This window comes from Camarhynchus parvulus, chromosome 18 (assembly GCF_901933205.1).
Source record: "Camarhynchus parvulus chromosome 18, STF_HiC, whole genome shotgun sequence".
NCBI classification, from domain to species: Eukaryota; Metazoa; Chordata; class Aves; order Passeriformes; family Thraupidae; genus Camarhynchus; species Camarhynchus parvulus.
In genome coordinates, this window is record NC_044588.1 from 8,777,818 (window position 1) to 8,805,516 (window position 27,699).

A 27,699-nucleotide genomic window follows, 5' to 3' on the forward strand; every position below is an offset into this window, starting at 1 on the left:
CGGAGCCGCCGGCCTCGCCCCTCCGGCCCGGCGCGGTGCGACCACCCGGCACAAGCGACAACCGGGACAGGCGATAACCGGGACAGGCGATAGCCAGGACAAGAGAACACGCGGGACAAGCGCCCGCTGCCGCCCCGGGCCCGCCCCGCGCGCCGCCACCGCCCAGCTACGGGCCGCCAGGAGGGACCAAAGGCGCCAGCGCCGCCTCCGAGCGCGGGCCCGGCCCCTCCGCGGGGCGGGGGGGAGATGTGGGGACACGGCCTGGGGACACACACCGGGCATAGGGACACACACCCGGGATGGGGACACACACCGGGGATACGGACACACACCGGGGATACGGACACACACCCGGGATGGGGACACACACTCGGGATGGGGGCATCCAGCTTGGGAATACCCACCAGGGACGGTGACACCCACCCTGGGGACAGGAATCCCTACTGGGGATAGGGGCATCCAACTTGGGGACCCCCACCGGAGATGGTGACACCCACCGGAGATGGTGACACCCACCCTGGGGACAGGAACACCCACTGAGGATGAGGACATCCAGCCAAGGAACACCCAGTGGAAACAAGAAGACCTACTGGAGATGGGGACACAACCACGGGGACACCCGTCAGGGATGGGAACATCTAGGCTGGAGATAGGGACATCAACCCTGGGGACACCAACTCTGGGGTCCTGGTGATGGGACAAGGATGGGGACACGGGCATGGGCACCCAAGCACTGGGTGAGGATGGAGATCGGGACCCTCAGGTGAGGGAACAGGGATGGAGACCTGGGCACAGGGACCCCAGGGACAAAGGACAAGGATGGGGACAACCACACAAGGTGTGTGGGAGACAGCTGGATGGAGCTGTCATGCATGACTTCCATTCCTTACCCAACCCACACCAGAACCTGCATTGCATGGTTCATATCACAGCCTAAACCTCACACACTGGAAACACTGGAACCCTACAGCCCCACTGATTCTACAGGAAATTCAAGGATGTCACAACAGGTAAGTTACTCCTTTCTGCTACCCAGCCGCTCCATCCACACCCAAATATTTTATTTTCAGGCTCAAATTCATTCAATCAAACCACAGCCACAAACCACATGTACACAGAACACTGGGTTTCTGCAAGGCAAGTGTTTTATTTGAGAAGAAATTTAAGTTCACAAGTAGCTCCCAGTGTGATACAGGTTGGTTTGTTCACATCCATAAACACCAGTGCACATGCACTTTGCTCAGACCTAGATCTTCCAGCCATCAGCCACAATCCCAAACTCCACTGTTCCACTTTTCCACTGTTTCAGTTCTTTTCCACTGCTTTAGTTCTGTTAAGTTTTATAACCAACTGTGACAGATTCCCCTGATTCAAAGGAAGCAAAAATTTTTCACTATTTGTATTATATTTACAGAGAGAAAAGTGCATTGTTTTAAACCAATTACAACATCAAATTTTAAACTTAATTAAATCTTTATAGCTTAAAGTTAAGAAAAGTCTAAATATATCTGAGCAATTTTGAATATAATACTTTAGTATTAGTCATGCCAACCATCTGAAGTCTGAATACTCAAGTCATTCTCACCCAAACATTCTAATCCATATTTTTGGGACTGCACTTACTTTTACTCTCCTTGCCACTTGCATTAAAATCCCCCAGAGTCACTAAGGTACCCTAGCTCAGATTGAACACCAGTGTCTTTGCTGAACACTTTTCTCCCCAAATTCCCACTGCCTGTGTTTTCTGTAAAAATAAAGCAGTAAGGAACAATAACACCCCTGACAAATCCATCAGATTTGACACTGTTCCTTCCATGACCCAGTGGTGGCACAACAGACCAGCTTTGCCCACTGCACTCATTTTCTAAAATTGAAAATACATCAAGCACCAACCAACCCAGCAGCCACAGGTGCTTCCTCTCGCCCAGCCACCTCCCTCCAACATTTTGCTGTGTTTTTACAAAATTATTTAAATTTGTTACTATTGTAGTACAACACACTGAAATATCACAGTAAAATGATGAAATCCTATTATCAACTTTGAGTGGTAATAACCTACTTCTGACTGTACAGTTAATTACCAAGGAACTAGACATCCTTCTAGAAAATAGCACTGGAATTTCAGTTCCTCTAGCAAGGGAAAAATGAATGTGAGTAAATTACATTAAATTAAAATAAATATTAGAAATATTATTAATTACATCTGTTTGCCAAATGCAGCCAAAGGGCCTTGTCTGCTCATTAAATTAAACAGAGAATGTTTTCAGATTCACAGAATCTGACTGAAATTTTGGATTAGGACATTTGACAGGCAAAAGGAAAGGGAAACAGAAGACCATGGAAATATTCATGGGGAAAGGGTGGGGAACAGACAGAAAACGAAACCAGAACTAACAAAGGCAGACACAAGAACTTGGTTCCAGCACCTCTGTCCCACAACTGCAGCTCCCCATAACAAAGTGCAGCTGGAGCAGCAGCAGCACTGGGAAGATGCTGCTGTGGAACAGCTGTGGGAGCACAGCACAGAGGGGAGAGAGGAGCAAGGGCAGGCTGACTGTGCTGCTTTCCAGGCCACTGGAGCCTTGACAAACAGTGCAGCCCTTTCCTCCAGCAGGGAGGAATCTGCAGGGAAACCAGTGCCCAAGTTAAAGATTACACAATTGCTTTTAGTTAGTGAGGCTCAAAGTGCATTAAACCTTCCCCATATCAGGTGTTTTACCACCAGTTCTGAGTTTGTGGTACTGGGGATGAGCAAAGACTGCTCATTCCTAGGGGACTGTGTCAGAATTTCTCAAATGTACCTGGTTACTTCAGAAGTTTCCTCATCATGTTTAGGGTAGAGCCCCTGTACCCTGTCCCAAAATGGTTCCAGTGGTTGATGTAATTAAAGAGCTGATACAACTTGTTCCGTTTATCAAACCCTGGAGCTTTGGGTATTTTACTGTGATAGGCAGAGAAAAAAGAGCTGCTGAACCCCCCAAACATCCCAGCAATGGCCAGCTCAAATTCTGAGTGGCCATAGAAGCAGGCAGGGTCAAAGATAATCGGTCCGGAGTCATCCTCAGCCACATTCCCTGCCCACAGGTCCCCGTGCAGGAGAGCAGGAACAATTTCCACATCACAGAACATTTCCGGAATCTTTGGCTGAAAAAGCATAAACAGACATGTAACAAGACTTTTGAAGAAAATAATAAATAAAATAAAAGTACTGCAGTATGTTAGAGCCTGAGGTGGCCAAATGCTGCCTGTGTTCAGCCCTCATAGACACTGATGTCAACAAGAACAAGCCAGTGATAAATGTTCTGGATTGTTCTTGACAGAGCTCAGCAAAGCATTTAATTCACAGTCTGGTATCAACAGCTGGTACTGATGTATTTTTTCTAGACATGGATACTGTTGACTGTCATGAGAAATATAAAATAATTTCATTTAAATGAGAAAGTTTCAATGGCAAAAAGGATTGCAGTAAGCATCTGGACCAATGAACAGAAGAGAGGGGGAACATCCCTGGTGTTCCCTGAGTGTTGCATGGAACATGGCCTGAACCAGCCTCAGCCTGGGCCAGGTAAGATACAAATCTGTCCAGGCAGCAGAATTTCACCCACTTCATAACACCAAGCTCTTAGGATTTACCATATTATTATTACTACTAGCTGTATTCTCAGAAATAAATGTTAATGCTGAATTACAGGGGTTTTTTTTTCCACTATCTATAAAATTGAAAGAGTAACAGGAACTGTGTTCAGCTGACAGTGTTGCTGGACCCACTGTGAAGCTCATCCAGACCCTGCTCTTCATTCCAAGCTGGGTAAATCCCTTATAAAACACCTTTACAATCCCACTGATACACATTTTCTGAAATTCTAGGAAACAGATTTAAAACATGGTTCATACTTTCAGCTGTGACCAGAGTTCTCTGGCTTCTCTGTCTCCATAATCCTTTTCAATCAAATCCAGCTGAGCCTGGAGTCGGTGACGGATGAAGAAGGATGGCCAGTCACTCTGCCACTCATTCACCTGGAAAATACAGCACAGGTTGGTCACACACAATTTTAACACACATTCATTCAGTGTCAATAAGAGAGATCCAGTTAAAACATTCAGTGCTGACACAATGGCCTGGACAATGTCAGTGTGACCAATGCACAGCAACATCAGATGTTTTGTTTTGGGACTGCTGCTCCCCACCACACTTTGATGGGGCTTTCTTTAATATAAGTTGAGATTCTGGCTATTTTCATTCATTCTCATTGTTAAATGTATTTTAGAGGGAGAGTTTCTAGTGAGATCATTTCAGTTGTTCAATGTCCTGTTTCAAATCTTTCTGAAAATGTAGAAGTATTCATTCATTTTTACTGGGTAACACATTTCTAATTTGGTGAAAAGTTGTACCTAGCAAACAGTTTGAGATACTGAAGGTTCATTCAGTTGTTGTAGAATGAAATTCTGAGATGTGCAGAGCCAGAAAATGGTGGAATTATCTCCAAGAGCCTTTTTCTCTCCAAGAGTCCTTTCCAATGTCTCATGAGCTGTTACATGATGATGCTCTCCAAAAGCAGTGCAGAGATCCATGGAGTAGGGGTTAATAAAACCAAGATATGGTATGTGAAGGGACACTGATTTTTTAAATATCACCCAGCTAAAGAACCACCACTTCATTCCAAATTCTCACTCAACCCACCATGCCTGCTGGCCACAGACAGTACCAGGGAACAGGGATGGAACAGGGAAAGCAAAGCTGTGGTCAGAAAGCAGCAGACAAATGGAGCAAGGTCAGCTATGAGGAGTTTCCAGACCTCTCCAAGTGCCTGCTGGCTTTCACAGCTGTGGAACAGACCATACCTGTGGGATGTAACCACAGCAAGTGGCTGTATGGAATCCAAACTTATCCACAAACTGGGCCTCGGAGTGACCAGCTCCTTTTCCTACAGAACAAAATAAATATTAGAGGATTTGAGATATTTACATGGTAAAGTTTGCAAACACAGAACTTAAGGTAGGAAAAATAACTTTAAGCAATGAATTACACTTATTTCATGATCACAACCCTTTCTAAAGCTAGAAAGAAATCTTTTGGATTTGAAGATGCTGGAAATGGAGGCATAGTGAGTCACAGACAGTGAGTTTGCTTTGGATGAAGGAGCTGGACATTCAGGAAAGGAGCCCAGATACAGAGTCACAATCTGCTCTTCTGGCATTTGGACATGTTGCCATTAAATGTAGCTTGGGTTTGATTCACAGATTTTTTGGGATCTGCCAGTAATTTGGCCTTCACTCAAAAATAATGAATTATAATTTGTCCACCACTAAGAGTCAGACCCAGCCCACTCTGAAGTCATGGGAACAATACAGATACAGACTGGCACTTCAGATTTTAACAGTACCAACTCAAAATAATTCTTTATATAGCTGATTTTTCTTTTCATTCATGTTTTAATTCACTTTGAGGAGCAGAAATTTTTGAATATTTTGCTACTTATTTGAGTTCAAAAATGGCATCCCCAACATCTTTAAAGGAGAACTTAATTCTGCATTTAGTAAGGGACAATATTCTGTAATCAGTTAATTTTCTAAACCAACAGCAAGTAAAAAATGGGATTTCTGTAAGCTCAAGAACATTTTAAGAGAGTGCATGACAGTGAAGAAGAGTCCAAATTGTCAGCTTGACTTAGGAAAGTTAAAAGCAATGCTGCACCACAGCCAAAGGAATTGCTTCCTCTTTGGTTTAGTACATTACAACAATGCTTTACCAATTGTGCTTCCCTCAGTCCTCAGCTTCTCTCCAAGTTTCTGGTTATAAAGATGAAGTTCTGCTATCTGCTCTCCCAGCTTTGAAGAGTATCTGTAGGAGCAAAATAAACCAAAATCAAACTGAAACAAGTGAACAAATATTATACCAAAAAAAAACCCCCTCAATTATAATCAATTTCACAAGAACCTAACAGGGAGCAAATGACAACAGCTCTGACGACACAGATAATACAACCAACACACTAAATGCTCCTGCAAGAAAGGTAAAGAGTACACAAGGTTGTGTAAACAGGAGCAGAAAGGGAGGAGGATGGTGTGCTCCTCCTTATCAGTCCCACTATCAGCAGAGAACAGAACATGGTATCTCCTGTTGGCTTTACCCTTCCAAATCAGCTGAACAGCAGCTAAAAGGTAAGTCTGAAAAGAAGCCATTGGCAGAGATTGAATCGAGGCTGCCTAATGCTGGAGGCCATTAGGCAGCCTAGTTTAGTTTTAGACAACTAAAAACCAGTTAAATATTCCACATGTATCTTAACAGGAGTTTCAAGGACAGAAACTAATTTCTTCTCAATTCCCAGAATGGGGGGGAAGTGGGGGGGATTTAAAATTACAACCAAAAGGACTAAGGTTAGACACTGGAAAATCCTTTCTAGAAACAGTGGGATGGATTAGAATAAACTGTTTGTGAAGGCTGTGGAATTGTCATTATTGTCTGAAATAAAATAGATGGGTTGGATAAGCAGCTGCCAGAAGAGCCATAGGAATGACACTCTTCCCATATGGAGGCCTGGAACACAGCAGTGCTCCTGAAAATCTGTTTTCAGCAACACGTGACTCCTGAATTCCATGTTCAGGTTGGCTGAGAGATGAAATGCAGATTCATGTCATCTTAACTTAATCATGGCTTAAATCATACTGGAAGATTCTACAGAGAGAAGCAGAGGTTTCAAAGAACTAAGCAGCCTGTAAGGTTAAAGAAACCTGTTGGGCTGGGAAAAGAAACTCCAGTGAAAAATCTCATGAGAGAACGATGAGCTAAACTCAGCTGTGATTAAATTCAGTGCAGCAGCATCTCAGCACACGTGGAGCAGCACACAAATGAGCAGTGACAGCATTTCTAGTGCCGGTAAAGCAAAATATGGACAAGGAGTGTGTACACACATATACAGATACATACACACATACATATGTATTTTAATATGTACACAGAGAACCACAGATCTTGAGAGAGAAGTTCTGTCTCTGAGAGAATAAAGCAACTCTGGTCATGAAGTTTCCTGGCTGACTGTAAAACATTTTAAAAAATGTGTCCCATAACACAGTAAAAAGAGCTGCATGGACATACTTGTTGAGGTGCTTCATCTTTAGGTACTCCATGGCAAACATGGCTCCTCCTCCAGGCAGGTCAATCACTTTGATGGGCTGAGGCACTCTCACAATATTGGTTTTCTGAATGGCTTCCAAACTTGCCATTTCCCCTTCAAACATTTTTCTAGCCTGTCAAGGAATAAGAATATCCTTGGGCTAAACTATGGATGTCTACAATGAGTACTTTGAAAAAAAAACAGACTTTTGACAAAGTGCTAAGGAGTTAATTCCTCTTGGTAAAAGGAGAGAGCTGCAGCAAGGCTTCATTCCACATAGGAAGACTTAAGGGCCTTAACCCTAACTTCATTTTTTTTCCCCAAATTCATTCCAGGGTTGTAGGATATGCCACATGTTACCCTGATTTCCAGCTGCTTATGAAGACCCCAAACTACCTGGATGCAACAGCACCTCTGAGGATAATGTGGCCATGGTTAAATGAGGTGACATTGAGCCCTTAAACTGGTTCTTCTTTCTCCACAGGCCACTGGATGGAGATGACTGCACAAATACTCATCAGGTGCTCTGCGTTTTTGAAGAAAAGGTGCTGTTTTTCACAGCAATTTAGGATGATTTTGATATGAATAAAGCAAATTTCTGATGCACTCTGGTGTTACAAAAAGCAGTTGAGTATTCATTTAGTAGCAGTCAAGAGTTTGGCTTGAGAAGCTGCAAGAGTTTTACTTTTAGAAATGCCAAAAGCAATGGGGAGGTTTGAAATTTCTGTAGCTTTAAAGATAATACATGAGTTTTAGCACTGGCCCCTGTTTGTGCCCTCCCATTATCAATCCTCCCAAGTGGAACATGAAAAGGAATGCAGTGAATGCAAAGTCAGCTCTGGGCTTTTCCAAACTCCAAGTACCACAGTAACAGCTTTGTGCTTGGCCTCCTTTTCACAGGAATTACAGCTCACTCCTGCTGTTGAGGGTTATCACATTGCATTACACTACATTTCACACTAACCAAACCTGCTACAGTAATTCTGGTTATAAAATAGACACAGCTTTAAAAAGAAAACTCAGAACGGATATAATTATGTATTATTAACGACCAGCTGCTTTTAAAATAAAAAGCTATCTCTATGCAATCACAGAGCTATCTCTATGCAATCATAAGATCTGCTGGCATTGACCTGAGGTTTGTGGTTGATTTTCACAAATACCCGTCCTCTGTCTGTCTCATACGTTTGGCCTTGGCTGATGCATCCTCCCCCAGAGCTCCCCAGTGCCTTCAGGAGATTGGTGTTCAGCTCTGCCTTCAGGATCTTCTCCATGGTCATTTCCAGGCTGCTGCAGCCGCTCCTCTGCTAAACCTGCTGCGAAACAGGATTAAAGGTCTGGGTCCTTCTGCCACTGTCACTCTGCGATGAGGTAGGAAGGGCCACCCACCACAGAAAAAAATTTAAAGAACACAGCTTAAAAAATAGCTCAGCCAGAGAGAATGTTTCAAAATGCTTTGCTTTTATAGCTATACATGGAAAATAAAATTATTTATAAATATTTGCTACAATAACCTGGAGAGGTTAATTCTAGGAGAGGTGGGTCCTGGGGCCTCTCAGCGGTGCTGGAGCTGCTGGTATTTGTAGTTTGGAGCCGCTCTGAAGCTCGGGATCGCCTGCGAAAGAGCGGTTTTAGGCCGATCCGCTAGAGGGAAGCTGAAGGCAGCCGCAGGAATGGCCACAGGCTCTGTATCGGGGGCATTTGGTGTGAAACCCAAAGCTTCAGCCCAAAGAGATGTGATTAAATCCTCTAATCGGCCGGGTGGATGCGGGGAGGAGGATGAGCCAGGCGAGGATCCCTGCGGGAATTCCTGCGGTGCGGGACAGTGCCTGGGGACGGGGAGATCCCGGCCGGGCTGCGGGACGGGACCTGCGGGCGCAGCGCGGGTGAGCGGCACCCCCGGGGCCCGCTGTGAGGGGAGGCTGCTCTCGGTGTGAGGGGGGCTGCTCCCGGTGTGAGGGGAGCTGCTCCCGGTGTGAGGGGAGCTTGTTCCTGCAGTGATGGAGGGCTGCTCCCGCTGTGAGGGGAGGCTGCTCTCGGTGTGAGGGGAGGCTGCTCCCGGTGTGGGGAAGCTGTTCCCGGGGCGAGGGGAGCTTGTTACTACAGCGATGGAGGGCTGCTCCCGGTGTGAGGGGCGGCTGCTCCTGGTGTGAGGGGAGCTTGTTCCTGCAGCGATGGAGGGCTGCTCCCGGTGTGAGGGGCGGCTATTCCCGCTGTGAGGGGCGCTGCTCCCGGTGTGAGGGAACAGTTCCTGCAGTGATGGAGAGCTGCTCCCGGTGTGAGGAGAGGCTGCTCCCGGTGTTATGAGGGGGTGCTCCCGGTGTGAGGGGATGAGGGGATGCTGTTCCCGTTGTTATGAAGGGCTGTTCCCGGTGTGAGGGGATGCTGTTCCCGGTGTTATGAGGGGGTGTTCCTGCTGTGAGGGGATGCTGTTCCCGGTGTTATGAGGGGGTGTTCCTGCTGTGAGGGGATGTTCCGGCGTGAGGGGCCAGCTCCCGGTGTGACGGGAGTCTGACACTGTTCTCCTCTCAGCACAAGCGCCCCGTGGCCCTCCAGACCCGAACACACGGGTTCCTGTTTAATGGCAGCGCATATTCCATGTAAGTACCACACTGACAAAAATTACAAGGTGAAGTCTTATTTTAGAGCTTGCTCACCACAGAAATGGTGTTTTGGGATGAATGACACATCCAATGCCACTGAAAGGACATGACATTCTGCTGCTGGATTTTCATACTGCATTTTAGTTTCTGATGTGCGCAACACCATTGGTTTCACTATTTTGTGCGGTTTTATACAGGGGATAAATACCATTAGATTCAACTCTTAATTCCATGAAATCTGTGAATTACTAATAAAAGTAAAAGAAAATCCTGTATTTTTTGCAAACCATTAAAAATATAAAAATGAGTTATGGGTCTGCATATTCAGGCAGAGGTACTTAAAATGCGTTAAACACAATGAATATATATTAAACAAAATTAAAATGTGTTCAATACAATAAAATGTATTAAATATACTTAGCAATGTATTTATGATTGTTAAATTGTACCAACAGTGTGATAAATTCTGTAGTGCTACAATTGTGCATTTGGATTCCTTGTGAAGTTCCCTCAGTAACTTTTAAGGACAAATTTCACTAAGCTAAAAAATGGATCTATAATTATTATGCCCATGCATAGCAAGGTTTAGTGTATGTAATTAATTTGCTAAATGGTTTTGTATGTTTTTTAATACTTTGGGGAATTAATTTGTAGGTTAAATACTTCCTGTAAGAATAAATTTCATTTCATACCACTCTATGAGAAAGTTCTAGGACAAAAATGCCACAGACACTGTGGTAAAAGAAACATGACTTGAAGAACACTATTTCAAAAATAAATAAATTGAGTCTTTCTGGAAAATAAATAATTTCTTCTGATTCTTTAGAAATGGTTTCTTTAACTGGGGAGGGTTGGCTTTATCTTTCTTTATAAGAATTTGAAGAAAAATATACCTGAATTAGATACCAAGAATGTGAACTCAGCCTTTAAGTGTCATATAAGTCTTCTGATACATCTGTCTACAAAATTGTTACCTGAAAGGCGGAAGAATAACTCAAGCCAAGTCTTTCATGTGTGAAGGGATTGTGTGACTCCTCCTCCTCCTCAGTAATAACAATCCTTTGGTGCAGCTTCATCCCAGTTTCATATCAGCGTCCCCAGTGTGTTGTCTGTGATGTTCCTCCTGGATCAGCACTGAGAGTGTAAAAATTCCGGCCAATAAAGTGTCAGAGTAGTGCCAGACCTGGAGCAATCAGTGCATGAGTTTAAAGAAAAGTGCCATCAGAAGAAGTCTGCTTTCAGGGAAAGCCCAACCCGCAAACCCCGTGCGGTGGAAGGAATTCCTGCGGGCTCTGTCCCCGGGTAGGAGCAGGCTCCGCCCGCCGGGCTGAGAGTGCCCGGGGAGCTCGGGAAACGCTGCGATGGAGCTGTCGGGGTGTTCAGACTGCAGCTCCCTGCAGCTCCGCGGGGTTAAACCTGGGTCGGAGACACCCAGACTTTAATACCTGCCCGCCCAGTCCGGGTGTAGCATGAGCGGCTCTGTGCCATGCACACAACGGCTACGTTGGTTCATTTCTTCCAAATTATACCCTTGGCCTCCTCAATGAGCGGCCTGGTCCCTTTGTGTGATATGCAGGAGGAATGCCTGGCTGGAGGGAGCATTTCCGCGGACGTGTGTCCGTCCCCAAGGCCAGAGTCTCTGTTCCTCCTGCCAGCCACGATAAACACAGGGTAAGGACAGGCTGGAGCAGCACTCCTGGCTCCTGCAGCAATCCCACATGGATTGAGTAAAGCCTGGGGTCCTAGTCGGGCAAGAGAAGCTTTAAAAAAAAAGCAAAGGGTTTGTTATTTCACATTACCCAGTCTCTTGGCTGCCCGAGGAAACAAAATCTCGTAAGGATGCAATGTGATTATTCTATTTTATATGCATATATGAGTACCCAAAGAATACCCAACAGCAGCTGGTCTGTGCAGAGCTCCGGGGCTGCACCGAAAAGCTGCGGCCACCTCCCAGCAGAGCTGGTCACAAATCCGAGACGCGACAGCAGCGGAGCGAGCACGGAAAAGGAGGGGAACGCACAGGAGGGATGGGGAATAGCTGCTGTTGGTGTGGGCACACACAGCCTGGGTTCCAGCTCACCATACAGGCACGGAATAATCCGGCTGGGAAGGGTCCATCCTCTCGCTCGCAGTAAAATTACTATTTAAGTCCAGTTAGGGTGCTCAGGACTTTGGGTTCCGAGAACTTCCACATTTTCAAGACCTATCTGTGGTGTCGGTGGTAAGGTTTGGGGGTTGGTTTGGGGTTTTCTGAAGTCAGGGAATCCCTGTTATAGCGCGTTCCAACCGCAACTCCTGTGTTTTCACGTAGTGTGATGCGAAAGCTTTTACCAAACAGTCCTCTGGAGCTGGGAGGGGCCCGGGCCACCCATCCTGCCCTCTGGCCCGGCAGTCAGTCCTGGTTCGTCGCGGTCGGTCCGGACGGTCAGTCCCGGTCACTGCCGGTCAGTCCCGGTCCATTCCCGGCGCTGCCGCCGCCATTCCCGCGGCGCTCGATTACTCGGCGCTCCTCCCGCCGGGGGCTGGATGTGCTCTGCGCTCGGCAGCGGTGCCTGGCAGGCGGAAGCAGCCGCCGGCCTGTCCGCCTCGGCCCGGCGGGACTCGGCCGGACTCGGCTCCGCTCAGCCCGGCTCGGGCGGGTTCGGCTCAGCTCGGCCCGGCCGGGCTCGGTCCGGCTCGGCTCCGGCGGGCTCGCTGGACTGGGCCCGACTCCGGCGGGCTTAACTCGGCCCGGCTCGGTTGGGGCTCCCGCGGCGGGGCTGAGGCGGGCGGGCGCCGCCATGGTGTGAGGGGCGGGGGCGAAGGGGCCGAGCCGGAGCCATGAACCTGCTCCCGGCCAACCCGCACGGTAACGGGCTGCTCTACGCCGGCTTCAACCAGGACCACGGTGAGGCTGCGGGCCCGGGGAGCCGGGTGGTGCCGCGGAGGGGCGGCGGTGCTGAGCCGGGGCCGGGCTGGGCTGGGCCCGGGGCTGCCGCGGCTCCCGAGCCGTCCCTGCGGGGTCCCGCTCGCGGCCCGGGGCTGCTGCTGCCCTGGGGATGCCCGAGGTGCGGCGGCTGCAGCTGCTGGAAGGAGCCGGGAGGCCGCTGGCTGGGAGGGTTTAGTGGCTCTCCCGTTGTTTGAGCGCTGTGCGGTCGTGTCTGTGCCCAGCGCTTCGGAGAGTTGAATGGGGGGGGTGGGTGAGCGGAGAAGGAGCAGGAGCAGGACCAGGCCCAGGCTTGTTGGGGCTTGGCTGCTCACCGTGTGTGGCTCCGGCAGGCTCTCAGAGCCTGTACTTCAGGGGCTTCCTTGGGAACTGCTCACAGTTCAGCCCTTTCTTTCTCAATCTAAATACTCCACATTCAAAATGAGTGGTGTAACTGCTTTCTTCTTTCTTTTTACCTTTTGTGTTTTGAAAACTGTGGTTAACCCTTCTAATCGCACTGGCAGGCAAGCACTGATCCAACAGCCCCGGTGCATCCTTGGCTTATCTTTCCCCTTTGTTAGAGGGGAAGGCCTGCTTCAGAAACAGGGTGCATGTTCCTCATCCTGCTTTGGCAAGACAAAAATAGCACCAGTTTTATGAGTAAGTGTCGTTTTTGTGGAATAAGCAGTAGAAGCTCATCATTTTGTAACATCCTTTTCCCTTAACAAATAATATTCTTGCTTAAGACACTGGCAGCCTCTGTCCTTGTAGACTGCAGCTCCTGTACCTGTTGCTGACGCTGTTGAAGTCGTGTGTAAACATGAATTATTCTGTTGATTTTAGTCAAAGGTCTCTGATGACATCTTGGCAATAGCACATGAAGGAGGTAATGAGGTGAGAGCATCTTGGCAGCTCTCTTCCTCCTGTCCCATAGACTTGAAAATAATAGAATAGTTGGGTTTCAGCAGCTCTGCACTTATTTTCATCTTGCCTCTGCAACAGAGATGGAAAAAGATTTTTGAGCATGAGCTCAATTTCACATCTGCGGGGTCTGTAATGGAGCAGTGATGTTTGGTGCTTGGCCTGTAGAGCTGTGTAAGAAGAAAAGTTTCTCTTTTATTGCAAAATGCCTTTAGATCATCATTTTAGTGTAAATTTTGTTTGTTATGAAGGCTCCTTTCATTCCGTGGCAATAAATGCAAGACACCCCCTTTTTCAAATGATATCACATCCAAAGCACCTTAAGGAATTTGTCTTGGCAATCTGTGAGCTGGCAGTATTCATGTCCATCCACCTCACCTGGCCAGACAATTGAGTGATGACAAAAAACATGAAGAAAAACCACAATTGGCTCCTGTTTGGCAGCTCCTGGAGCTGCTGCTGGTAGGAACGATGACGCTGCACTGCAGTAACTCAGTGACCTTTGATGAGTTTAGGGCTCCTGTAAAGTGCTGAAGGGCAGGTGATGTTTGGCCACCTGAGGGAGAGCAGAGGGGAGGGAAAGCTCCCTGCTTCCTTCTTGCTTTGCCAGGAATAGAACGTGAGTCACTGGAGTGCTGGAGCTCACAAGTGTGGGTGTCTGCATGTACTGCCACAATAACCTAATTTCTTAGTAATTTAAGACTGGCCAATCCCACAAGGGTGAGAGAACAGGAGGAACCTCTAAGAAGTCTCTCTGGGGCTCAGTCTCCCTGACTGGCAAGTGATAAAGCAGCTGGGGTTGTTCTGCCATGGGCCTCCCTCACTCTGACTTGAGGGATGCTGGTTTTATATCAGATGCCTTTGCTACTTTTAGGCTTTGAATGAAAAAGAAACAATGTAACACAAGGAAATGGAAGTTGTCAGTTGTTTGAAGTTAGAATATTCTGATTTGATCTTCTTAATTTGGAGACTGTGAGCTCCTGATTTCAGATCCTTTCCTAATGCTTTGAGAAGGACACTTAAAGTGTTTTTCAGAAATAAAGAGACAAAACATCATAAGAAATGGCCATACCTGTAAATTGCTGACAGATTTCTCATTTGTCACTGTTGCAGCCTAAAGCTGTTTTGAAAAGTGAGGTGTGGGTTTGTTTTGGTGTGGAAACCCTTGACTTATGTATTTACTCTTCTCCAGTGGGCTGGAATGCTTTGTAGGACCCCACAGTGTTGGTAGGGTCCTGTGCTCTTGGATTTACACGGCATTTATGGTGCCAAGGAAAACCACCATGGCAGAAACTGTGCTGGACATTGTCACTTCCCTGTGCTCCACTACTGCCCCTGTGGGACCTCACACCCCAGAACCTGCAGGTTTCTCTGTGCCTGTGGCTTCTTCTAAAGGCTGGTCATTAATTTACCCCTTCCTTTTTTCTGCAGATTTGGAGGAGCAAAACTCACTGTGGTCTCACTGGCACTGGTGGCAAAAAGCACTTTTACTGTAGGAACAAGCACAACTGAGGGTCAAGGCAATTACTCTGTAATCATTGCATTTTTAAAAAAAGTATCCGAGTTATCTTTTGTCAGTGGCTTTTCAGCTCATCTGTCCCTTCTTGAAAAGAGAGGTGCACTCCTTGTGGAAGGAGGTGAACCCAAGGAAGTGTCTCCTCCTCTGTCAGCCCCTTCCAGCTCTCACATGGAAGGGCTTACAAGCTGTAGCCATCAAATTTGTGACTCCAGTGGAACAGAAATCAGTCAGATGGGAATCACCAAGCTTCAAAGCTGTTCCTATAATTGAAGCAGGAACAGGAATCTTCCTGTAGGGTTTTCTTCTTTTGTTTGGCTCAGGGGTTGCCGTGCCTGAGAGCTTCAAATCTCTGTGGGTAGTGATCGACCACATGGGGAATTTCACTGTTACTCACATCCCCACGTTCTGCTGTGCTGTCTTCAGTTAAAAATGTGGATATTCCCAAGGCATTAAAGCAGCCCACGTCTTACTCATGAGGTTGGTCCTGCAGAAAGCTGTAGTGGTGCTGCAGGAAGTGTAAAGTGTGTGTTTGATTGCATCAGGAATGCTGCATTTGGGGTGTTAGGAGCTTCTGGGATCAGCACAACTCAAACCTTACAGCACTTTCTTACTGGGAACACCTTCAGCATCCCTTCCCTTTGACTTTCCTGGAAATACAGTATGGGAGTAGAAAACTGTTGCTGGAAAATAATTACATGGATCAGCTGTGAGGAACAGATCAGTTCTCTCCTGTACAGCAGTGCTTTATGTAGAAGGGAAGGTTTGCAGTGCAGTTCTCTCCTGTACAGCAGTGCTTTATGGAGAAGGGAAGGTTTGCAGTGCAGTTCTCTCCTGTACAGCAGTGCTTTATGGAGAGGGGATGGTTTGCAGTGCAGTTCTCTCCTGTACAGCAGTGCTTTATGGAGAGGGGATGGTTTGCAGTGCAGTTCTTTCCTGTACAGCAGTGCTTTATGGAGAGGGGATGGTTTGCAGTGCAGTTCTCTCCTGTACAGCAGTGCTTTATGGAGAGGGGAAGGTTTGCAGTGCAGTTTCCTCCCTGGCTGTCCCAGGGCTGGGAGATCACTGCAGCTCTTACCGCCAGAGCAAATCAATGCTGAGGAGGGAGGAGAGAAAGTCAGCAGGGTTCATATCAAAGCCTATTGCAATATGGTTGCTAATCCTGCTAAAATTACTACATTCACATTATCTGCTTTGTGTGTGTGTTTATCTGTGTAAACAAGAACTTTGTGCACTTAATTTATTACAGTATCTTGGACAGGGTGAAGTTGTACCTGGGAGTTTTTCGGGTTAAGGGCATAGGTTTTTGTGTTTTGTTTTCTTCCCCACACACCCTGTGATTGTTGGAGTATCAAGTTTGGGGAAGGGTTGTGTTTAGACAGAGCTCCTCAGCTTTTATTTGAGGGGTTCAAATCATTGCAGTACATAAGAATAGAACCAGAGTAACTGGAACTTATGTTCCAGTACCTCAGAGATCTGTAACTGGATTTTTGGTACAGTACACACAAACTGTGAGCAGCCAACCTGCCATCAGGCTGCTGCCAGGGACAGCAGCTTCTTGGTGACTTGGCATTGCTCTGATTTCACAGGGGCATTGCTTTGTACCAGTGCCTGTGTTCACCTGTTAGCAGGGCAAGGAGCAGGACAAGGGACTGGCAGCTTAATGGATTCCACTAAAGAAGCACATGCAGACTTCTATATGAAAAAATAACTACAATTATTTTCCAGAGAGTTTTAATCTGGTTTCTGCTTATGTCCTGGGTTAGAATTCAGCTATTGGCATATAGTTATTGGCGTGGTACAGCAGTCAGCTCTTGTTAGCACAGCTGGAAAAGCTGTTTGATGAGCACTGTGCTCTGGAAACATCCACAGCAGAGTTGCAATCATGAGATGAATTTGGATCTATTAAGAAAGGAGGGAGCTCACTCCATAAACATTAAGATGCTGGTTTCCTGCACTCTAGTGCATGGCACAGGATCCAGGTGGGTTGGGAATTGGTTTCCTTTCCTTCTATTGTTTTCTTACCTGCCTAAAACCAATACCAAGACATTTCCACCAGGCCAGCACAGAGGACAACTTCTCTGGAATATCTCACTTGCCATCACTAACGGAGCCTGTGAGTGCTCTCCAGCTCAAGTGTAACCATGCAAATGTCAGGCAATGCTTTTCTAACCCTCTGGCTCTTGCTTCCTTCTTGAGTGTACCTGGCAATTACTATATATGTGTATATATATGTGCTTTTTACCACAGGATGCTTTGCATGTGGAATGGAAAATGGATTCCGAGTTTATAATGCAGATCCACTCAAAGAAAAAGAGAAACAAGGTAAAACACTCACTTATTACACCATGCTGCTCTGTGTTGGAAGCTCAGCCTTCTCATTTTTTCCTGACTGATTCTTGCTCAGCTTTCACTTTTCCACCCCTGGAAGGTTTTGAATAAAGCCTCAGGAAAAGCAGTTCCTGCTGCTCCCACAGGGACTCTCACTTGTGCCATTGCCCAGTCAAAAGTCTTCATGCTGTTAATTTGCACAGTTGGCTGATGAGGAGTTTGTCTCAGTTTCTGGCAGAGTTGTGTTTGCTGTTGCTAATGTTTGTAGCCTGAGTAGGAGAGGCATTTCCTGGGTGTTTATGAGCAGGAGGAGTGACTCCCTGCAGCCATCAGTTGTTCTGTTCTTGTGTGCTGGTCTGGATGATCCAGTGTGGCAGTGAGACTCCAGGCTTTTTCCTGGAGATCTCAATGTAACATTTCTCATATTCAAGAGTATTATCTGCAAGAGCACTGAGAGGTCAGACCTCTAATGCTCTAAATCTTACCTTCTATGTATGCTTTAAAAATTTGGGAGGATCTTAATGTGGTAAAGCTACTCCTGTGTCTTAACAGAAGTCAGTAGATGAGCTGTATTAACAGTGGAGCTTTTTATCAGAAAGCAAACAAAACTGAGTCAAAATATGGGAAACTGAAACTGAGCCATGTCATTCTAACCCTACATGTAGGAAGTGAGCTGCTAAACAGGTTTCCCAGCACTTTCAGTCTGTGGTGAGAAAATGGATTTAATAAGAGGAAAAATGTATTTAAACTAGCAATTCCTACAAAATCAGGCACATTTTCACTTGCTACCACTGTAAGGATTTTAGTCACTGTTCACATGGCCAAAGCTGACAAACTATTTTCTGCTCTTAACAGAAAATTCTTCCATAAGCAACGTGCCTTGGGACTATCATGTGTGACAGTGTGCTCAGAGAGTCAGGATTAGCCTGAAATCCTGTAGAGTTCCTTGTGAAACTCTCCCTGCCAGTAGCTCTGGATGGAGATGCTTCCAGGACTCCTGTGGTGTAAAATTCCTTATGAGTCAGATTGCCTTTTCCCTGTGGATCCTGAGAGCTCTCACTGAACTGGCTGTGTAGGCACACAGAGATCCTGTTCATTGTTCCTGTGGGTTTAAACCTGCCCAAGACACTCCCAGCTGGAGCTTGTCCATTTGATTTTCTCTGTAACCCAGCATGAAACCAAATCTTGCTGCAACCCCAGCTTGTCTGTCTTACATCCAGGAGTTCCAAGAAATTCCCATCCAGGCAACGACTCAATCTGTGCTCTAACACAGATTCAGAACACATTACACATTCTTCAATTGTTTCAGGTTATCCTTTGTAAATACTGCAGACCTTTTTGTCACAGTGCTAACACCTCTTCATAGCAGAGAGTGCTGTCCTGCTTTAAATGCTTTAATGGAGTCAGGAGGAGGATCTGGTGCAGGAAGGGGTAGTGTTCAAGTACAACTGTTCAGGAAGGAAACACAGCACTCAGAAGTGCTGTTGAAGAAACCACAAGGGCTTGTATGAAATCCAGGGCTTTACTGCTCCAGTATGAAGAACTTTCAAGGAATCCACATTCTCTGGTTTTTAAGGGCAGCCAGGGTAGGAAGATGCTCTTCTTCTCAGGTGCCTGAGAAATGTGCTGGATAACACAAGCTTTTCTTGTAACAGTGGTAAAAATTAGATGGCAGTTTAACCAGTTCTGACACTTTCAAATGAAATATTTGTCTTGCAGAGTTTCTAGAAGGTGGTGTCGGCCATGTGGAAATGTTGTTTCGTTGCAACTATTTAGCACTAGTAGGTGGAGGAAAAAAACCGAAGTACCCACCCAACAAAGGTGAGCTTGAGGGGTGCACCCTGCAAAGGCCAGAGAGCTCCCACAGCAGGGCCCTGAGCTGCTGTCCTGAAGGTCAGGTGAAGGGGATGCTGCTGCAGGTTTCAATCACCGTGGTGCAGTGAGTTGCATCACTGCTGGTGCAGTGCTAACAGGCTGCTACCTGCAGGCACTGCTCTCCAAGGCCTGCTGACCTTCTCACAGTGAGCTCTGCAAGGAGCAGGAAGCTCCCTGCCTGGCAAGCTTTGTAGGAAAATTTACTACTCTTTTCAACTGCTGCATTAGTTCTTTCATAATCCTCAGAGCAAACAAAAAAAAACCTGCTTTTCCTTAGAATGATATGTGGTTTTTGTCAGGAGTTGACCAGCTCCTGCCTGCACAAGTTATAGTGTGAGTGAGGGGGTGCCTCAATGCCTTCTGGTTAGCAGGATGCCTGTCTGCAGCTGCTTAACCATTGGCTGAACCTCTTGATCAGACTGTGGGGAGCTGCAAGTTGTTATAAGGGAGCTTTGGATCTTTGAGTATGCCTTGATGGTCTGATGCAATCTCTGCACTGTTGCAGTCATGATCTGGGATGACCTGAAGAAGAAAACTGTCATTGAGATAGAGTTTTCCACAGAAGTCAAAGCAGTGAAGCTGCGGAGAGACAGGTGGGTACAGCAGAGGGGTCCAGCTTGGCTCTGTGCTCCTACTCACTTCCAGCTGCTTGTACAAGGAAAGAGATCCTGCTCTAACAGCAGCAGGTGAACCAGGCTTTTGGGGCTGGGCTATTAGGTGTAAACAGGCCACAGTTTAAGTATACTGCTATGTGAAGCCTTGGTGAAAAACCTACAAGACTTCCTGCTCCCCTAATGCAGGGAAATATTCTCCTGTGGCTCCTGCTGCTTTTCTAGGTATGGAGGGGAGGGAAGAAAATTCCAGCAGATCCCTGGAGCAAGAGCAGCTGTGAACAGCTGGAGTCTGTGTATGCGTGGGTGGAGGGGCTGGATAAAAGTGCTTTGCAGGCTTATCATCGCATGGCTGCTGCAAGGCTGGGAGTCTCTTGTGGGGGAGGGCAGGAGAATGTGGCTGTTAAATCAGTTGAAAGTCTTTGCAGGTCCAAATGAATGTTTGTGTCCCTGTTTTATCCACCCGAGTCACGGGAATTTCTGGTCTGTTTCAGAATTGTGGTTGTCTTGGACTCGATGATTAAAGTTTTCACCTTCACACACAATCCCCACCAGCTGCACGTCTTTGAAACCTGCTACAACCCTAAAGGTTGGTTGTACGTGTGGGCTGGAGAATGGAAGGAAGTTTATTGTGTTCCTGACATGCCATTTATCTTCAGCTGCCTCAGTCAGCTCTTTAGAAGTCATTAAACACTTACTGCACTGCAGTCGTGTCCTTTGGAGATGCTTTTGTGTTTATAGAATGGTTATTAGAATTTATAAATACTTGGCCCAGAAAAGCTGTTCCCTGTGCTCATGTTATAGATGCAATTTCTGAAGAGCTTTCTTCTGTAAAGAACCTGTATTTTTACTGGAAAGTTAATCATAAACACAAATTCCAGTAAAGTGCATCATTTCTCTTTCCTAATAGAGCTGGAGGTGTTGAGCAAACTCTTCTCTCCTGTTAAAAAGAGCCCAATGAGCAAACTGATACTGTTCTTTTTAAATAGCAAGGCCTGGCTGTGGCAGTTGTTGAGCCCAGGGAGGAGTTTGGGCTCATTCAGTGATGGCAGCAGGAGCAGGAGCTGCTGAAGGGCTCTGCAGGGCTGCCAGGGGCTTGGAGGAGTGTCAGCAAGGGTGGAGCAAACACTTCCTGATAGTGCTGCAGGTGGAACAAGGGGTGCAGGCAGGGCTTGGTTGGTGGAGAGGATCAGCTCAGGTGTTAGGAGGTGCTTTCTCCACCACATTGTACAGGATTGGAATCCCCATCTCTGAGGGTTTTCCTGCCTGCCTGCAGCAAACATGGAATTGCTGCCATGGAGTCCCAGCCTGGGTGCAGCTCCAGCAGCCTGACTGACTGACAAGCAGGGCATGCAGGAGGAGGAGGTTTTTTCTTGCACTGAGGTTTCAGGAATTCACTTGGCACCCACAGAACACCTGGGATTGGTGTGATTTACCTTAAATGGGCCACAAAACATTACAAAGAAAAAGGTGGCAGTGCTGTAAGAACCAAGTTCAAACACAAATTAATCATAGTTTTACTGATGGAGCAGAAGCTCAGATGTCATCCCTGATAAACTCTTACCCTTTCTGAGCTGCTAAGGAGACCTTTTAACTTCTCCTTCAAATAGCTGTGATGTAATGGTCTGGACTGGGCTGATCTGCAAAACCACCCAGATTCTGGATAACCACAGCTGGATTACATTGAAATAAAGTGATGAGAGCAAGTTAAAGTTATGCTACTCCTCTGCCTAACTGCTCTGCACTCATGGGCAGGTGATGTTTTGGGACTAGCAATTAATGTAATGGCACTAGCCATTAAAATGAGATTCTCATTTACTCAGAATTATATTTTAGAAACTTACATTTGAAAAGTTGATTAGGTTATGGAAATGATCCAATTGTTTGGTTTTGTTTTTTCTTTGTCTTTCAGGTCTCTGTGTCCTTTGTCCAAATAGTAATAACTCTCTCCTTGCATTTCCTGGAACACACACTGGACACGTGCAGATTGTGGATCTGGCTAACACAGAGAAACCTCCTGTGGACATCCCAGCTCATGAAGGAGTCTTGAGCTGTATTGCTTTAAACCTGCAGGGAACAAGAATTGCAACAGCATCAGAAAAAGTAAGAATGATGTCCCCTGCCTCTGACTTACTGTGTGTTCTAGTGTAGTGAGATAAAATAGCAAGTCACATCATTTGGAGGAAAGACAGAGAAATACCTACTGGGAAAATCTGCCACTGGACTGTGCACTCTCAATCCTTCTTACCTTCCCTGCTCCTCTGGGATGCCCAAACAGCCAACAGCCAAGGGCTGTGCCTGAGGTAGTATTTGTTTTAGCTGGCTGCAGCAGTGATTCTTCAGTGACATTTGAACACAACTTAGCCCGAGTAGTTCACGTCTTTGATGTGTTCTTCAAGATTTTTTTAAAAAAGCAGGGCAGGGGTGGAGCTTATTTGCATTCTTCACCTTTATTATTTTCTGCTTAAATTCACTGCAGACCCACTGGCTAAAGAAATACTTGTAAATCGTTCAGTTGTACTGGCAGGCTCTGTTCTGCTCTGGCTTAGCCCCTGTAACAGAGCAGGACAGGGTGGGCTGCCCCTCACACAGAAAGGGCCACATGTTCCGTGGGGCTGAAGAGACAGGACACTGACAAGAACACGAAGTTAGGGTGCAGTGCAGATCCCCTGTGCTGGGCTGAGGCAGAGAGAGCTGCCTTCTCCCTGGGAACCACAGGGAGAGCTGCCAGGACATTTGACTCCCCAGGGAATGTCAGGCAGATGGACCCATCTCCCTGAGCACAGCTCTTGCTGCCTTCTTCCACTCAGCTGAAATCAGTTTCTTAAGGACGAGCCAAATTAATCCAATGTGTCTCTGTTTCACATAGTTTCTACTGCCCAGCCTGTCACTCAAACAGTTTAAAAAAAGAAAATGTATCCCAAGTCTCTCTCAAGCTTAATGATTTCATGTCTCCTAAACAGAGTTCTAAAAGCTGCCAACTCCATTGCTAAATGGAGCCATTATCTGCTGCATTTGTATTAAACATTCCTTGTTTTGTATAGAGAAGAAGTTCAAGCAGCTTTTATTTTCCAACTGAACCAGGAGTCTGAGCCCAGTTAGCAAACATCTCAAGCCTGTCCCTTAAATCAAAACTAAACTGTGTTTACCAAGTCTTTCTCTGCTGGGTCGTTATTTCCTGGTGTGTGACTGGAGGGCTGCCTCTGATAACCAGGTGTGTCACAGGAGCTGCAGGTGGTGATGCACAGCCCAGTCTTCATCAGAGGAAAGCAGCACTGATTTATTGATCACTTTATTTGAGACACCCTGGCTCGTTCTGCAGCTCTGCTCTCAGGCTGGGTGACTCCAGCTGAAGGAGTTTCCCAGTGCAGTGTTCTGTCACTGGTGCTCAGATTTGGATCAATACAGATCAAGAGTGTGTGGTAACTGATTCTTCTGAGTTATGTCAGCTGAGGCAGTTTTAAGACAAGACCAGCCACAGCTTGATTATACTTAGTGGGAAAGAATTGCACAGCAGCAATGAAAAATGCAGTGGTACTGAAGGGAGCATGGCAGAAGGGACCCACAGATCCTGGGCACACTCTGCACCAGCCAGGGTCTGCAAATCAGGGCCAGGGCTGCAGCAGTGCCTTAGAACTGAACTAAAAGAGACTTCCTGAGTCACCAAGTGCCAAGATTGTACCCTGAGGCATTATAACATTGTGGTGGTGCTGTGTGGGGAAACTAGTGTTCTTCCCCAGAATTAAGAGAGGTTTGCAAATCTATCAAGAATAAAACCCCAGCAATGTGTACAGGGGCATGCTGCTCAGACAAAACTTTAGGATGCATTCACAGATGTAAAGACAGTGTTCTGCCTTTCCTAATACAATGCTTGATTCCTTTCCAAGGGGACCCTCATAAGAATATTTGATACTTCATCAGGGCATTTAATCCAGGAGCTACGTCGAGGATCACAAGCAGCCAACATATACTGGTATGTTCAGCTGCTTCTGTGCCATCTGTGGGTCTGGCTGTGCTGAGCCAGCACAGGATGGCTCTGGTACCCTGGCTGCCTCTGCACCTCCCTCTGGGCTCACTGCTGGGAGGAGAAAGCAGGAGCTGGGAGCTCTGTGAGGCCTGCACAGGCTGCAGGACCAGGGACAGAGCTGGGGCTGGTGCCAGGCTGTGACTGCTCAGCCCAGGTGGGAACTGGGGGATGCTGAACTTCCCAGTGACACCCAGGGAGTGCCCTGATGCACTGGAACACTGCTCAGGGGGTGTGGGGTGAGGCTGGGGGCAAGGGGAGCTTTATCCCCACATGCTGCTGTGCAGGGGAGCACCCAGGGCCCAGGTGTGACTGTCCCAGGAGCAGGGAAACCCTCTGCCCATTCCCCAGGAATCTCCCATTCCTGTGCTGAGCCCCACTGTGGGCAGCAGTTGCACGTTCTGCCCACCCCTCAGAGCAGAGCTGGTGCATTTCCTTCCAGCAGTGTCACAGTGACCCACACAAGGTGTCCATGTCAGGGCTGCTGCTGCTGCCACTGCAGGGCCTGATCTGGAGCTGCTCATCCCAAGGCAGCCCTGGCTCGGGGGAGCCCCTGCTCCTCCTGAGCTGCTCTTACCACCCCACCTGCCAGGCTGGCACAGCAGAACTGTCTGTGCCAGGGCTGTGGGTCTGTCCCAGCAGAAATCCTGCAGCTGTCTGTCTGTGTTCTCTGCAGTATTAACTTCAACCAGGATGCTTCCCTCATCTGCGTCTCCAGTGACCATGGCACAGTCCACATTTTTGCTGCAGAAGACCCCAAAAGAAATAAGCAGTCAAGGTAGGGATGGAGCCATTCAGAAGCTCTGGGGGTGGGGGGTCCTTGAGCTTTGAATTGCATTTAAAACACTAGCCATGTCACTCAGGAGCAAAATCTCTACATTGCTGAAGGTGGAAAAATTTATCTGCTGGGCTGGCATGAAGCTGCAGATTCAGTAATCTCTGGTCATTGCCAAGTTCCTGCTGTCCTTTGCAGGGCTGTAGCATTTCAATAGAGGGTCAGTGTGTAGGTTTTACTGGACCTTAAAATGAACATATCTTGTGGAATCCTTCCTCTACTAAAAATCAATCCTTCTGGCAGTTTTTGCAGTCACTTAAAGCCAGCAAGGTAGCTGTAGTGTCTCTCTTCCTGCAGGGGGAAATTACTCAGGTTTTTTGATTCTTACTCAAATAGAAAGCCATTAAAAAATTAAGTGAAACCTGCACATTGTTCAATCACTCCAGCAGCTCAGAATCCACCCTAGTCAACACCTTACCAACCTGTTAATGTCTTTTTTTTTGTTTTCTCTTTCAGTTTGGCCTCTGCCACCTTTCTCCCCAAATACTTCAGTTCCAAATGGAGTTTTTCCAAATTCCAGGTTCCCTCAGGCTCTCCGTGCATTTGTGCCTTTGGAACAGAGCCAAATGCTGTCATAGGTGAGTGCTGGAGGCATCCCCAGGTTCTGGCTTTGACCTGTGCTGGCTTGGAGGGAGGGAATGCTTTGCTGAGACAGGGCTGTGTCCCTGTCATCCAAGAGCTCTGCCTGCTTCCACTGCCCAGGGAGGGAGGCACGAGGCTGGCACAGCACGGGGCTGGTGGTGCACAGGTCCCTCCAGAACACCTCTGAGTCTGAAGGGCAGCTGATGCTGGAGCAAAGGAAAGCAGCCCTGGCACAGCCCCCTGACCCTACTTGTTTGTGTTGCAGCAATATGTGCAGATGGCAGCTACTACAAGTTCTTATTCAACCAAAAAGGGGAATGCTCAAGGGATGTGTACGCTCAGTTCCTAGAAATGACAGACGACAAGCTCTGACTGAGGGAGGGGAGTGCCCGGCTCAAAGCACTGCCTCGGCCACCCCGCCTTTGAGGGACAGATCTGAGTGTCCAGCACTGAGCCAGAAGTTCAGCACAGCTCATGGAGAAGCCTGGCTCAACATGATCACAAGCAGCTCTGAAGTAGTGGACTACATATGTTTGTTCTCATTTCTGCAAGTATTCATCATTAAAATCTCTTTGGGTTACTGTCACCAACTCAAGTTTTCAAGATGTGGCTTTCGACAAGCTTGTGCCTATTGGGTTTCTCTTTAGTCTAAACTGTGACATGACTGTAGCTCCAACAAGAGTGCCTGCCACAGGGAGAGCTCTGCAGGGGCTGTCCACACCTTCAGCTGGCTTTAGGAAAAGGGATGTGAAACCAGAAGATTTTAGGCTTTGCTTTATTTCCACTGCATGGCTGGGAATGGGGAACACTCTGGGTCATGCTTTCTCCTCCCTCCCCTGGCACAGCTGAGGGAACAGGGAAGGTGACAAGTATGGAGCAAGGGACACCTGTAGATCAAGTCCTGCTTGTCCTCTGACCTGGTGCCCGGGGCTGGGTGGTGGTGGTCGTGTGGCCCTGCCAGTGTTGCTTCAGGTGAGGGATCAGCATTGCTTGTCCAAGGTGCCAAACTCTGTGAAGCAGCTGGAGGCACCTTTGGGCAAGGGCTGCCCCAGCTCCCTCTCCTGTGTGAGCACAGCGAGCACCCAGGGCTCCTGTAGTCGTAGAGCTGGTTCCTTCCATAACCCAACAGTCGGTACTGGTGTGACAGCTGTGAAACTGCTGCCAAGCTACTGCCAAACTGCTGCAGCTGGGAGGCTGGAGAGGCCATGGCCACGTCCAGCACAAGAACTGAACAAGGTGGCAGGAAGTTCCATGTCTGCAATGGCTTTAAACTTGCAAACTTGTATTTTTTTTTTTCCCCTTGAGCTGTCGCATACTATTGCTTCTGGCCCAGGGACAGGTAGGTTAGACTGAACCCACTGACTTGTACACTCTTCCCCAAAAATTGTTACCCTATTTCCTGCTGACCTAAGGCACAAGCTCCTAACCCAGAACCTGAGATAGCCCCAAGTTTGGCATCTGTGGCACTAAACCCTGGGGCAGGGAGGTCTTGCTCTTCTCAAAGCTAATTTCACAGATGCTTCTCTGTGACTTCAGTTGCAAACTCTAACTTTGACAAGTCCCTTTTAGTGTCATGTAACCTACTAAGGACTAACTTACCATGTTGATGTCAAGGTTGCATGTTGCTTTTATGCGTATTTAACCACAGGAATTGTTTTGCACACTTATTTGTAATATGTTATTTCTTTTAAATAAAAGTGACTAACTTTGCTGTATTCACTGATGGTCACAGCCATGGTTCCCATTGCTCCAGGCTGGGGGATAAACAAGTGAGTCAATAGTGGTGGCTGGTGAAGGACAGGAGCTGAATCTGCTGCATGAGGAGGGGACAGGAGCATGAAAGCCACTGCCTGGGACATGCACCTTGCTGTCTGTCCCAAAACAAGTCCAACTTCCCAGTGCAAACCAGTTCTTACCTCACCATTCCCCCCCTGCTGGGCTGGGCCAGCAGAAGGACCTGGGAGTGTCCTGTCGTGGAGAAGGATGTGATGGGAAGTGCTGCAGATGCCCCCCAAGGGTGATGTAAATCCTCTCCCTGTGCCAGTGGAGCTGCTCCTGATCCCAGCCCCAGGAAACTCCTGAACTCCCCCACCCAGCCCTGCCCCTGCTCCCACAGCTCTGCTGGGCCTCAGCTGCTGCTGCACCAAGCCCCTGTCCCTGTTATCCTAGAGCTGACAAGAGACAACAAACACATTTCTGGGCAAGATTTAAACTCTTCTAAATGTGTAAAATTTTCCCTAAACCTTTGTTCCAACGTGGCAGCAGGAATGAAAATAACACCTGTGCAGGCAGCCAGCAGTGCTGCAGTAACCCTGCAGTGCCCTAATACACCTCAGCTGTCTTGTGCTACCTGCAAATGGATGTGATAAGGTACAGCTGTT

At 47.3% G+C, this 27,699-nt stretch overlaps 2 protein-coding genes across 3 annotated transcripts; one reads left to right on the top strand and one right to left on the bottom strand.

Annotated features, from left to right (window-relative positions):
* Window positions 1–2,191: 2,191 nt before the first annotated feature.
* On the bottom strand, window positions 2,192–11,811 carry FN3K (fructosamine 3 kinase). 2 transcript variants are annotated; one of them, XM_030962385.1, is made up of 8 exons: window positions 11,799–11,811; window positions 10,693–11,478; window positions 8,249–8,428; window positions 7,097–7,248; window positions 5,751–5,842; window positions 4,843–4,925; window positions 3,895–4,017; window positions 2,192–3,144 (listed from the first exon to the last, which is right to left on the bottom strand). In XM_030962385.1, the coding sequence occupies exons 3-8, from the start codon at window positions 8,393–8,395 to the stop codon at window positions 2,806–2,808; spliced, it is 936 nt and encodes a 311-aa protein (XP_030818245.1). In that variant the 5' UTR covers window positions 8,396–8,428; window positions 10,693–11,478; window positions 11,799–11,811; the 3' UTR covers window positions 2,192–2,805. The 2 variants fall into 2 exon arrangements, with proteins under 2 accessions (XP_030818245.1, XP_030818246.1); XM_030962386.1 differs by lacking the exons at window positions 10,693–11,478; window positions 11,799–11,811 and having other exon boundaries at window positions 8,249–8,478.
* A 477-nt stretch (window positions 11,812–12,288) lies between these two features.
* On the top strand, window positions 12,289–27,033 carry WDR45B (WD repeat domain 45B). The gene is made up of 10 exons (XM_030962384.1): window positions 12,289–12,605; window positions 17,311–17,385; window positions 19,111–19,212; window positions 19,772–19,859; window positions 20,372–20,466; window positions 21,790–21,980; window positions 23,765–23,850; window positions 24,578–24,679; window positions 25,193–25,314; window positions 25,584–27,033. The coding sequence occupies exons 1-10, from the start codon at window positions 12,539–12,541 to the stop codon at window positions 25,688–25,690; spliced, it is 1,035 nt and encodes a 344-aa protein (XP_030818244.1). The 5' UTR covers window positions 12,289–12,538; the 3' UTR covers window positions 25,691–27,033.
* The last annotated feature ends 666 nt before the right edge of the window (window positions 27,034–27,699 follow it).